At 35.1% G+C, this 14,464-nt stretch overlaps 1 protein-coding gene across 4 annotated transcripts in view; it reads right to left on the bottom strand.

Moving 5' to 3' along the window:
• Positions 1-14,464, bottom strand: part of LOC145680739 (mitochondrial ornithine transporter 1-like) — a 102,436-nt gene that overhangs the window by 21,769 nt on the left and 66,203 nt on the right. For all 4 annotated transcript variants that reach the window (XM_081751700.1, XM_081751701.1, XM_081751699.1 and 1 more), the window contains exon 3: positions 5,571-5,815. In XM_081751700.1, the coding sequence (XP_081607826.1) occupies positions 5,571-5,815 (245 nt within the window). The remainder of the gene's footprint in view (positions 1-5,570; positions 5,816-14,464) is intronic.

Raw genomic sequence — 14,464 nt, 5'->3', positions numbered from 1 at the left:
TCTATACATAGTCTTTAAGATATTTCATCATAAAACGTACTGAAAAAACAAACATTCTGTGCAATTCTAGATAGAAAATCAGAGTGCAAACATGCTCAATTTTTGTTAAAAAGGAACTCCAAATCTCTGTTAAACGCACAACAAAATTCGTCATGATGGTACCTTTCTTTGCTCATATTATTTGGGCAAGATTAAGGAAAAAATAAGAAGGAGCAGGCCAAGCCTATTCAGGCTCGCGCCTATGCAGTTGGAAGCAGTTTTCTTACTTGTCAGTCTAAAATATATATAGGAAACTAACTTCGTGAGATTTTTACATATATAAGAAATCTGCTCATTTCTATAAGATTAAGTATAATTTATGGTTGAATTTCTTTTTAAGAATATGTGAATTAGTATCAACTAAGAAAAATACAAAAAATCAACTAGAGAGCATATTTGAGTTAGAAGAAGCGAATTGATATCTTAGGGAAACTTTGGATAAATTAAAGAAAAAGCTTTTGACACATTATAACTCAAACTCATAAAGTTGACACGAAGTCTCAGGATAATTGGACATTCTTTCCATTTTGGCGTAAATTGTCATTAAGTCTCAACAAAAATTGCGAAAAAATCTTGGTTTCAAGATAGCTGCAAATTACCAATAAATACTGAAAACCATTTTTGAGATTACAAAGGTTATTTTTTTGAATAACACTGTAACAAGCTGGTGTTCAAGGCGACAGTTCTTACATTGCGATGACTAATAGTAATTTAGAAACTAGAATAAAAGAGCATATGTATAGAAGACTGCGAAGTTCAGGTTCTGCGGGTCCTGGATTATCAAGACACCAGGGATAACTAAATATAACTTAAAGGAGGCCCAAATTAGTAAGAAAACATCATTACCAGTAAAGATAAACGTGTTCGAGTCTTGTTACATACGAACAAAACATCCAACTTTAAAATCTGGACGAAGACAACTTCGACAAGAATTGGAATTAGTTATAAACAGCTTAACTCGAAAATGCAAACTTTTGTAGCTTAAAATTGTACAGGCAACACAATTTTTCTGATTTGTACATAGGTAATAACTTGAAGCAATGTTTCTATGGATTAGACAAGAAAAAAGCAAATGAAGCGAAATAAATATTTTAAATTGTATATGGCATGCGGATATAGTGTCTTAAGATTGTTTTATATTGGTTACTTAGTGATTAACGAAATAATTTAAGACGTTACTCGCGATTTTAGTGTTTTTTGTGTGTGTGTGTGTGGGGGGGGGGGGGGAAGGATGAAGTTAAACAACATGTAAAATAATTTGTGAAGCAGAAGCTCTTCGTATAATGTTTGGCCGTCAAAGGCAACGGAAATGGTTGCCGAAATCAAACCAAGAATATAAACATTTGATTAGGTTTCTCAGGGCACATAAAAGGTAAGTGTTAATTAGTTGATCCAGATGTTTAGTCTAATAAGACCAAAATATGAACTTTTCCTGAGTATAGTAACGAATTATATTTGGTATAAAGAGATGTGATGTTTTCTGCTTAAAGAGTCAAGTGTACATCGTTTACAGAATTATTGTTTTCTACTTTCATTATACATGTACTTTAGAATCTATCTTACTTAATACTGCAAGAATTTGTAATTACTTACAGTATTTGCTGATGAATGATATAGGATACATACTAAATGAATCAACAATAACGTACTTCTGTATGCAGTGTTGAGTATACTAAATATTCGTGCATATATCGGTCTGTCTAAGACCTTTCTCAACACCAACATTGGATGTAGAATTTGATTTTTATTTACATAATCACTGTTGAAAGTTGTTGCTCTGGAAAAATATCGTCAGTAATTGCTTTTCGGATAATACTGCGTTTTTATAACTATCCAGAGCAACAACTTTCAAGGATGATTATGTAACTGTAGTACTTGCCTAATTGTATTCCTAGAAACCGAAAAACTTCCCGATATTTCGGTACGGTAGCGACAATCCTTTTTCGAGAATCGTAGAGGCTTAATTCATGTTATCCAAAAAGTTCTGCACACGCTTTTAAATTCAGTATCAATATACACTTTGAATTCGTATAAGAAATAACAAATTTTGGAGAAATTATGTCTTCTTGAAAAACTAACTTCTATACCCTTTTAAAATTATACTGTGTGTGAAGTGCAGCTACACAACTATTATTTATTCCAATTTATTACTATTATTATTATTTTGAGGTGTATGTAAGTAATGAAATCTCCATGGCATTATTTTTTATATATGAGGACCGCGAAGACTCAGTGGTAGAGCGTTCACCTCTGGTCCATGGGGTCCTTGGTTCCATCCCTGCTCGCGCCAAGTGGGACTTGTGGTGGACAAATACCGTGTACGTGGGTTTTCTTGGGGTTCTCCCGTTTCCTCCTACTTTCTTCATTCTACCATTTCATTCCTCAGTATCACCGTCTTCTTTAGCCCAGCTGGCATAACCGTGGAACGTAAACTTGAAGATTTCATTTCATTTGTTACTGTTGATGTGGCCTTCAGCCTTGTACACGTAACCGTTATGGAGCAACAATGGTATAATTTTCGCTTCATACCTCACAATATACTTCACACATAGTATAACTTGAAAGGAATATAGAAGTTCTGGTAATCTTCCACTTAAAAGTTTCAATAATCGTCACAACAGTTTTAAATCTGCAAAATGCCTACACTCTAGCGACACTTATTGGCATCAGACAAACAGGCAGCGATACCTAATTAGCGTGATCGTTTACTTTTAAAAATTATGTGACGCTAAGATTATACTTGGAAGATTCTCTCGAGAATATCCACATACTACTAAAGCAATAATAATTTTAGCTTTCGGGACATAGTGTCTTGTTGTTAGAGCATAGAAAAAGAATAGGAAATTAACCATCTGGTCTTTGAGGCATGTTCTACTACATATGAAATGCCTCCTGTTCGAAAATGAATAGACTAAGTTTGAAACAAATAATTAGTCTCGAGAAGCCAAAGGCCAAAATTAGTGTTCCTATCTGTCGAATTTTAAATGATATTCCATGTCATAGGCAGGACACTCTTCGGTGTAGGATTAAATCTTACGTTTTAGGCTATCCAAGTTGGTAAGATCCTTGCAGTTTAAATTTTAAATACTTACCGATGCAGAAAAAGGAAACTGAAAACATGTTCAAGAAAATAATGAAAATACGAAATTGAATGTAAGAGTGCTTTGCAGTTGTCAAGCAGGGTTTGCCCAAGTGGGCCCGCCGGGTTTTTTCTGGTTGGACCCACCTGAAAATACCCACTTTAAAACTCATCTGGATTTTTGAGCTTTTTGTTAGTGTATTATTGGTACAACTAAGGTGATCACATTGAAAGTGATTTTTATCAGATTTTGGACTTTCCTTGGGCGAATTAGATGCTTTCATGTTAAAGTATACAACAACATTCAACGTTAGACCTTCATAAAGTTCTAAATGCAATAAATAAATAAATGAATAAATAAATAAATAAATAAATAAATAAATAAATAAAAAGCTTACCTTAGCTCTACGGCGCCGACTTCCAAAATTTATGTGGGTGCATATCAATGGTGGGATGTATTAGCTTATATGTTTTCAGGGAACTCTCGATATTTGATTGATTTATTTTTAGTTAAAATCTTTTATGGACACTGTCTTAAAGGGCTGTGCTGTGATAAAGTAAAATATACTGGTACTATAAGGATAAGTTGGGACTCCCCTATCTCAGTCGATAACACGGCTGACTTAAACACAAGAGAAACGGGTTCAAAAACGGGTCCAAACTAAAATTCTTGGGGGTACGGCGCACCCACAAGAATATTTGTGTGGGTGCCGGAGCCCCGAAGCACCCACGTAGTCGGCGCGCATGCCTTAGCTTGAGATAACTATAGAACAAATTAATGTATGGATTGTGTTTGTAGCCTATTTGAAGTAAATTATGCAATTTTATATTTTAGAAAATATTTTCCGTGAATAGTGTGCTCGACGCCGTGGAACGTTATCCCTCAGACATTTGACGATTTTAAGGCCATATGTGCCTGTATCACCAGTAAATATGTAAATACATTAGTAAAACTATTAGTATTATTTCATACATTTGATGGTAACACAAATATTCTTCAGTTACATTTGGTTTACAACAACAGTAGTTTAGTTCAGTCATTAGTTGCTACTCTTCAAATAAGCATTCTGTAGAATCAACACCAGCAATAGCGTAAAAATTCTTGTCAAATTTAAGAAGCTTAATGCTCGGAGTTCGAGGACTATGCAACGCTACTACTTCAAGTGCTAAATTTAAAGTTCCGTACTAGTGGAAGTGTCGATGCACAGCAAAGAAAGCTGCATTTTCGGGGAAAACCCGTCGTGAAAGAAGTGCTCGGGAAATTCCCGCAATTGAACGCACAAAGCATCGGATCTGGAAGATATTTAATTTCATTTAATACATTTTGAAACATTTATCTCTTTGTTAATTGTTTTAAATTCATTTTCGGAAAAGAACCGTCTTGCTACTGCTAGAGAAATTCCCGTAATGAACGCAAAGTATCGGAAGTAACTTCAGCAATAAAACCATTTATTTTACGCTGGAAAATTATTGCCATATAAGACATTTTGAAACATTTATTTTATAATACATGAATTATATCTTTGTTTTAAATTAATATATTTGGTATTCATATTTGGCGAACGTTACTAAGGCTCCTGAGATGACTACATTTGTTCGTTTGTCTCTGTACCACATACACATTACAGGGTACAACTTTCGGTATTTTAAGTTTATTATCAGGGTACAAGCACGAGACACACTAAATTTCCTATATAGATTTTGGCGGCATACCAACGTAAAATTTCAAAATGGCAGCCTTTAAAAAAAAATAGCGGGTATCGACGCTACAAAACGCAATGTTCGGTCTTTTAAATAGAAATTTTCAAAGTAGAAGCACGAAACAATCTAAATGAGCTATATATATAATAGCGCCGATCCAACGCAAAATTTCAAAATAGCGATCATTATTCAACTAGCGGGTATCCACGCTGCAGGGTGCAATTTTCAGACTTTTAAGTTGAAATTACGAGGGTAGAAGCAAGAGACATTCTAAATTTGCTGTATAGATTTTCTCGCCGATCCAATGTAAATTTTCAAAATGGTGGCCATTTTTTTTTTTTTTTTTTCAAAACACTGGTGAACAGAAAACTGTTTGAAGTTGTGACCATGACAATCTTGAAATATAAATCACATTTTAACACTTATACCCCAAAGACATTGAAATAATAAACACTTCTGACCAGAGTATATACACTTGTTTATTAAAAACTAAATTCCAGTGTAACAGTTTCAACAACGTAACGTTGTCTTCATCAGACATCTTCAGTTAGTGTCTGATGAAGACAACGTTACGTTGTTGAAACTGTTACACTGGAATTTAGTTTTTAATAAACATTGAAATATTTCGAAAAAAAAAACAATTAAACCCGAAAAAGTCCAATTAAACCCTAAAATACTCATATGGGCCCAGGTGGGTTGTTTTTTTTTTTTCAAAAATACCCGGGTTTTTTCAAACCCTGTTATCAAGTACCTTTTTTCCTGTAATGTACACCATCAACTTCTGACATATTCCATAACCAGCAAATAAAACAGAATTTTCTGCTACATTTGCAACTATAGCTGGAGTTGTTCCTGCATACAGTCCTTTTATCACGCCTTCCTTAAACAAGGTTTCACGGAAGCAATGAAGCATCCCATTGTACATATGCGGAAATGTCTGCATCTTCACTTTGACCGTATCAAGAGGCTGCCCTACATATACACAGGCGATCCCTCCTGCAAATAGGAAACAAGGCAATTATTACTTAAGAGAATACCAATGTTCGAAGTAGAAGAGAAACGCCAGGAAATGTCGCTCTCCACTTACTGACGTGCGTAATATGCATGCCCCTACTGGGCTCGGCAAGGAATCGTTCTCATTTGTTTACTAATAACAATCAAAGATCACATTTTACATTTTCCGGATCAAAATCCAATCATATGTATTGTTATGCTTGCATTTACCACTCCCTGTACTTCTCTAACAAGCAACGTTCTGAACCTATACAGGGTCCTTCAGGTTTTTCATGGTATTAGGAAGAAAACGAAACTGGAATTAAAACCAAAATTTAAAAAAGAAAACGGATCCATTCATGTTTCCTGTTTAGTTTTAACATTAATTTCAATTTTTTTCTCCTTTATTCCTTCAAAAACCTGAAGAATAACGCTGCGTAAGTTTGAAACGTTGCTGTCGGTTACAGAAATAAATAAGTGGTGAATGCAAGCAAAATTACGCATTTGAATACGGAACACCATTCAAACGGAATAAAATAATAAACTGAAATGTAATTTCTCCATTTATTAAGCTACATCGTTCATTAAAATAAAGAAAAAATCCTTTCTGCGTTACTGTTATAAGTAATGAATGAAACACCTGAACTATTGGAATGGAATGTATAACATTGTGTTAAGTCACATCTGTTTTATTTTCTATTTCTCCGAGTAGCATCTTTTCAACTGGTTAACAGTTATTATGGTTATCAAACTTCTTTAAAATAATAACAACTAAAGAAGACTTCTGAGAGGAAAATAATTGAAATAAGATCTAAAGAAGTTTACAAGAAATAACAATATTTGAGAATTTGATGTACAAAACTACTAATCTTATTTTTGTCGCAATCACGAATCCGCCGAAATAGAAGAATTAGAAAGACGCGGCAATAGTAGTCAGCTATCTGGGAATTAAAGATTTCGAGATTGGAGGGCAGATCACTAACAAGATGAAGTATGCAGATGATATGGTTATTATAGCTAGAACCGAAGTACAACTACAGGAGATGGTTGACAAAATAGCAATTTTCTCTGTGAGACTATATGGAATGAAAATCAACATCGAAAAATCTGAAATCATGAGAATATCCCGTGGAAACGCGTCCTTACGGGTCAGAGTAAAACAAAGAGAACTTGAAGATGTCGATATTTTCAAGTATCTAGGAAGTATTTTAACGAAAGTCGCTTATTGCACCGAAGAGATCAGATCAAGAATTGCCAAAGAATCATTCAAAAAAATATCACTCTTAACTAGCAGGCTTAATATTGGACTAAGGAAGAAGTTGGTCAGGTGCTATATATAGAATATTGGACTGTATAATTCTGACATATTACGGAAGTTAGAGAAGATAAAATGCAATGGACAGAGAGAGTAACAAAGATGTTTTAAAATGAATAGACGAGAAGAGGACGCTTTTAACCAGTATCCTTTGTAGGAAAGCCAACTGGATTGGACACATCTTGCGAAGAAATTGTCTTCATACCGCCACAGAAGGAAAGATAAAAGGAAAGTGAGGAGTTGGAAGAAGTAGAACATAACTGATCGATGATTTGGAAAAATTGAAGAAAATGTTGGGAGTTAAAAAAAGAAACTGATAAGAAAAACGTGGAAAAATCATTTCTAGAAAAAAAAAAATTAGTCCCAGCACCTACCAAAAGGCAGAATACTTAATAATAATAATAATAATAATAATAATAATAATAATAATAATAATAATAATAATAATAATAATAATAATCTCAACTATATGGCGAATTTCTCTTCTAGCATTCAGGCCCTTCTGACTGGTCTAGTGGCTAGCACGCTCATCTTTGGTGCACGGGGTTCTGGGTTCGATTCTCGATGCGAGAGCATTGAACGCATTACGGTGGTTTCAGATTTCTCCTTAAATTGTAGGTTCACGTCTCATAGATTCTGTGTGCAAAGGGACGCTAAACTTCAACAAACAAACAAACAAATATACTTAGTATTCCTAAATTCTCCAGGAGTAGAAACTTATAAGTAGCACATAACAAAAGAGAAAAAGGTGTTTTTTTTTTCCTACCTACAGGTACTCATTATATTGAATTTCTCTCAATACAAGCAAGTGAAGCAGTAAATGAAAGCCAAACTCCTGAAACGAAGGTAAGAATATACTTAAATTACAGTAGAAGTCACAAATGAGTGTAAACAACTGAAGGGGATACTCTGCTAAACTGCAAACACGTGTACTAAATAGTAAAAACTTAAAAAATAATAATAATAAGTATTCAACTGATTACTTATTGCGTCCACTGTAAATATTTACCACCTACAACTCATCATTAGTTAAGTCAATGTTAGTGATCACTGCTTGACTCAACGCGGAGTTAAGCCTGAAATTGTTAGCTACAAGTATATGTTTGCAGTGCATTTCGAAGCTGTTATTCTACTTCATAATCTTACAGAAGAATATTGGTCGTTTCTGAACGTTTCCCACAGGAAATAAAATTCCTCCTTCAAAAGTTTTTTTCACACAAGAAACCTAGTTACTACCGAATAGTGATTTCAGCCTTCTTCATCACTGTGTTTATCTTAAGTGCAAGATGACATTTTGAGATGTGAAATAGTTTTCCAGTGAAAGATTTTGATTAGGGATGGCCAAAATTTTCCGGATTCTGGAAAATTTCTTTTGCGGAATAGGAAATTTTACTTTCCGAATTTCGGAAAAATTCCCGGAATTAGGATAAATTCCAATTTTTTTTATGAAATCCGGGATTTTTCCGATACTTAGGTAGAGAATTGCTACTGCAGTTATTTGCTGCTTTATAAGAAAGGTGTTATTTTCACCAAAAAAAGTTGCCAATATGTCTGAATATTATCGTTTTCCCACCTGCAGCTGCTCCAAAGCACTGCAAACTATTTTTTAACCCAAACGAAAGGCAATGAAGGAAAGCAAATATTCAAGTAAACTTTCAACAACCATTCTGATAATATTCGCTTATTGTCAACATACCTACATACAGTAAATACACATTTATAATTTTTTACTTTACGAAGTATACAATGTAATTGTTCAGTAATTAATATAAGCAGGCATTCATTAATTTATATTAATATAATAATTAATAAAAGTATTCAGCGGGTGATTGATGGCTCAGTAGTAGGGTTTTCATCTATGGTATTCTAACCCAGGTCATGTGGGGTTTTGATGGCTAATATTGTGTTTGCAAATTTTCCCGTGGTTCTCTTGGCTTCCTTTCTTGTATTTCTTCAATTATCACTCATTAATGAATTTAATTTACCAAAACTCTATATATTCATTCTGTCCGTTAGTCCGTCAGGGAAACAAACAGTTTCAAGAACTATTTGATGGATTACCATCAATTTTGGCCAAGATGTATAGAGTCAATAGTTAAGAATCAAGTTCCCTGATGAACGTAATAGTCAAACCGGAAGCGGTACAAATCAACCATTTCCGGCTTTAACGTTACTGTACAGTAAATATGGTAATAGATAGAGAGAAGTGGTTTCCTGTAATCAGCATATATAATATTCATAGATAGAAGGGTACCTAATTTGTGCATCTGCTGAAAATAGTGAGCTTAGGTATTTAGGGAGCATTTTCCGATTTTAGAAAATGTGTGCTTGGTAAAGAATGTAAAGAATTACCTGGACCAAACGGAAAACAAATGAGAAAGTGTTAGAAATAGTAGGTAAGAAAAGAACAATTTTAGGTGTAATAGAAACGAGGAAGAGAAACTGGTTGGAACTAGGGATGGCCACATTTTCCGGAAAATATTTTTTCCGGAAACCGGAAAATTGAAAACGGAAGACGGAAAATTTTTCGGAAAAACGGAAGACGGAAAATTTCCCGGAAAAGCGGAAGACGGAAATTTTCCGGAAAACGGAAGACGGGAAATTTTCCGGGAAACGTAAGACGGGAAATTTTCCGGGAAACGTAAGACGGAAAATTTTCCGGAAAACGGAAGGCGAAAAATTTTCTGGAAAATGAAAATGTTCACTTGGAATAGTGACATTGGTCGTCTTACATTAAGAAAAATAACGAAAAATGCTACGCGAAAACAAGTAAATGAGGCAATGCTCTTCACCATCTAGTGCTATAGAAACGCAACTCAAACTTAACAGTGGATAGGAGAGGAAAGGTCGAGTAAATCAGCAACGAAACATTTCTTCATGCTACATCTATTTGTACACTTGCTTAATTATGTTCCTTTTTTGTTTGCGTGAGGGCTTGCAGATCATTCGTTTGCACCAGGAAATTCCGATCGTGCGTATATTTCGGGGAATCCCCGATTATGCGTGTACCTGAGGGCAGAACCCTGGCAGTAAAGAGAGCTGGCAGTGTGTTGTTAGTACAACTGGTATGTTTATATTCCAACCATTTCTTCATTGCTTATCGTGACCACGGTGATCTGTCAAGGTCACATCTTGGGGGGCCGGGGGCAAACCCCTCAAAGTTCATGTGGACCCCGCATTGTATTTATAAATATACAATATTTTGCACAATTTGAATTCAGTTTGTCTTAAAACCCTCATATATACCTTCTGCATCTGAATGGATCCCCAAAGTTACAGAGAAATCGGCGCCCTAGATTCTATAGAATTCACACCCAGTAGTATTGGCGGGAGTACACTACGGATTCCAACTGAGCTCAGGCGTTAGAACATCGGATTAACACTCAGAAGACCGATGTTCGATCCGAGCGCCCTACCGTCCCGACTGTTTTTTTTTTTTTTTCTGTAAGTTTATTACTCAGTTACATCCGACCTGTGCCATAGACTTTTTAACCCTAAGATAAATTCAATTCTACTGATGTAATTCAATTTTACACTTTACCCTATATTACTATCTTGCAACTATAAGCGTCACGAATTCCAAATACCGGTACTATTGACTATAAATACCATAGTATGTAGCACTACTTGAAACTAGAGCCAGCTATTCATATAATGATCTATTCCACATAATTCTCTTCGTAACTTTTCCCGCTAATTTCTCTTAAACTGAAGGACGATTCCACCTAGTCATCGATACATCAATGCTGACTTATTATCTATGTTTCTGTATGCATTTGAAAGTTTTACTTATTATTAGAGCAACCCAAAAGCATGCAAAGCATAAAAAGCATAATAGCTATTTACACATATGGTTGGTACCTTGAACATGGTTGTGGCTGTCTAAGGGTCCAGAAGAAACTAATTTTAAAAGCATAATAAAGCATAATTTTAGAAAATAAGGCATAAAGCATAATTTAAAAGATATAGCACAATTCTTTAAAAAAATCTCTTTAACTACAAGTTCAATATACTGTATTCATATTTTTAAGAAACAATATTTACAATGCAAAATCATTGAGAACATAACAATGCAACAATCAAAAGCTTATTTTTATTTCTGTAAACGTTTTGGTCTAATCTTTTGACGTGGAGAAAAGAATAAAGGACAAGAAGAAGAAAACTTCCGCCAACAATGAATAGTACACAAGAACTCCACACTATATTGTTATGTGTATCTCTTGAAGTTGAGCACTTTCTGTACTTTTTGGTGGCATCTTTAACTTTCCCTTTCTGTATATATGCACCTCTAAGGTGCACACAATTGATTAAAAAAAAAAAAAAAAAACTGACTCGAGCAGATATCTCTTTACAGTGCATTAAGTAGAAAGTTCGTTAAATATGAAAGAAACTGGTTGCATACAATATTAATAAATAGATCAAGATATTTAGAATATTTAATGTATAGCAAATATTATACGTTATACACGATTAATGTAAAACAATGATTGAAATTAATAATAAAGCATAATTTGGAAAAAAATAAAGCATAATTAAACAAAAATAAAGCATAATTAAACAAAAATAAAGCATAATGTGGGTTGCTCTATTTATTATTCTACATTCATGTTTTGTTACTAAATTGTCAACTCCTAATGCAATCAAAGTGTTTATTTTTTTTATTTCAGAAACGTAGATGATAATCTAGGTGCTGCTACCTCTATATCTCAGATTATCGCTTCACCTGGCGCACGCTCAAATGCATCTAAAGTAACAGAAAGATCCCAGAAAAAATGTTTTACAAATAAGGGAACATAGTAGTACGTAAGAAACAGAAAAGAATTCTGTCTTATCTCAGAGACCCTAAACCTTGTTCTTCCGCAAGAGCGGTGCTTGATAGTAAAATAAGTAATATGGTACCAAAGGATCTTCTCCCTTTGCCTTTCGTTCAAGCAATTCGCTTTCTTGAATTTATGAATGAAACAGAACCAAGTTACCACTCACCATCCAGGCAAACTGTGACTCGCCGTATTGAGGCCTTGTTTTCTAAGAAGTGTGGCTGCGGAATCGATTGATTTGACAACAGATAGCTGGGCTTCGCAGGCTACGGAAAATTATATTACAATCACAGCCCACTGTATGCTTCCATCTAAGTTCAATAAGTTCAGTCCTTCAAATAATTGAAATAGAAGTGAGGCACACAAGGGTAAACCTAACTCAGCACTTAGCACATGTTGCAGAGTAGTAGAACATTTCAGATAAAATACATGCAATTGTCTATGACAATGCTAGTAATATCACAAGTGCGTACGAGAACTTCCGTATGCAAGCATATGTTGTTTTGCTCAGACCCTACAACTCTCTATAAATAAGGGTCTTGCAATAGAAAAATCGAGAAAATGTTAAGTTGGATTTGGCAACGTCAGAACTGGAAAAACAGTAAAGGTCATTAAGATTGGCAGTACATTTCCTTATACAGCAAGTTAAAACTCGGTGGAACAGATTATCAGATAGAAATGTGACAAAGGCGTCAGATTGCAAGAAGTTTAACCCTTTAAGGATTTCCACTTTCTGACGTAAATTTTAGACTTTCACTCAAACAGCTACTGCTTCCTTACTATTTATCGCAGGATCATGGTTCATACCTCGTTTTTCTCACGATAGAGCATACTTACAACGGTACCACGTGTCCGTATCATAAACCTTAACCGGAAAAATCGAAAAAAAACGGAATTTTTCTGAAAAATCACCCCTTCGTAACACTTGCGCCCCTCAGGCACGGCCCCGGTTTCACGTAGGGATCTAAAAAAATTGATAAATACCCAAAGGTACACACAATCCTTATGCAAAGTTTCAATCTGATATCTTGAAAACTAAAGGCGTGAAAAAGTTTTGAAATTTGCCTTTCACGTCCCTTCGCATCACTTGGCGCCGCCAAGTTGACCATCCGGTTCCAAAACGCATCTTCGGTGTTCTTTGGTCCATCCTTGACTTTAAAAAAAAATCCCGGCTTAAATACCTGTTATAGAACCTAAATAAGCGGTCAAAGACGATAGTACGCCATGGTATATAAATATACCAGAACTCTTAAAACTTCCTACAGACTAGGGATGACCACATTTTCAGGGAAAACGGAATATAATTCTTCCGGAAACTGGAAAATTAGAAAGAAAAGACGGAAAATCTTCCGGAAAAACGGAAACGGAAAATCGGAAGACGGAAAATTTTCCGGAAAAACGGAAAATATGATTTCCGGAAACCGGAAAACTCTTTTTCCGGAAATGGCCATCCCTAGTTGGAACATTATCTTGAAAGCAACTGAGTCATGAAGAACATGCTAGTACATATGGTGGCAGGAGAAACAGGGAGCGGCGAAAGGGCCTACAATTGATGGATGGTATTCAAACACGAGTCAAGTAGTATAGGTTTGATTACTTGAGGGTGAGTCAAGTAGTGTGGGTTTGATGCGTATGCATTGTTTAAGACTAGCTGTGACTTATTATATCTATTGATATATGCTGAATTTTGACAACACCGAGGTGAAGGTTGATTAGTCTTATAACTTCAAACATGCATAGGAGTCGTCGCTTGCCGTACTATATTAAGTTTTCCTTGCCTGTGTGAATATGTTCGAAAAATGTATCACTTTTGTCGCTCATAAGTAACAGCAATGTAAAGCAGATGTAAATCATCGATTTCTTTGGTTCTCGGTCAATTCATTCATCTTTTCAGCTTTTCTAGTTTCTAAAAATGCCATACTATAATCGAAGCCTAGTTCCTTTGCAACTTCTCATATTGTCGTTTTCCGCAGAACTGCTTCGGGGATCAGCTTCAATTCGTAGTGTCCAACAACCGAACGACGTTAGTGATCTTCCTTATCCTCCAAGAGTAAGTGACCATGACAGAATTTTTAGAACCAACCTTTTATTGTATGTTTGCTTACATTACCATAATTTATATTTCACTTTCATTAATGTTCTCTGCGACCGAATTTAAATAGTTACGCTGCATTAGAGTTTGGAAAATTATATATTTTGGCTTCCTATTGTCTCAGGCATGAAAATAGATTAATACAAAGATATATATTTCCTATGACATATATTTCTACAATCTGCTAAACATAAGCTTTCAGACTATATTAACAAGGGATACAACCACATATTTTATTAGGGATTAGATTTCTGAGCCGTCGGCATTTATGGCCATTTAGCCCGTCACATATAAGGGTGACGTCCCTCGGCGAGCACACTATTCAAGGAAAGGAAAGGAAGGGGCTTGTATGTTAGGAACCATCCCAGCATTTACCTAGTGTGAATGAGGGGAAGTAAAGAAAAACTTCACTCAAGATGGCTGGGCTG

Source organism: Thermobia domestica, chromosome 3 (genome assembly GCF_964235325.1).
Source record: "Thermobia domestica chromosome 3, izTheDome1.hap1.1, whole genome shotgun sequence".
Lineage (NCBI taxonomy): Eukaryota > Metazoa > Arthropoda > Insecta > Zygentoma > Lepismatidae > Thermobia > Thermobia domestica.
Note: the sequence above shows the minus strand (reverse complement) of the source record. Positions and strands in the feature narration are given on the sequence as shown.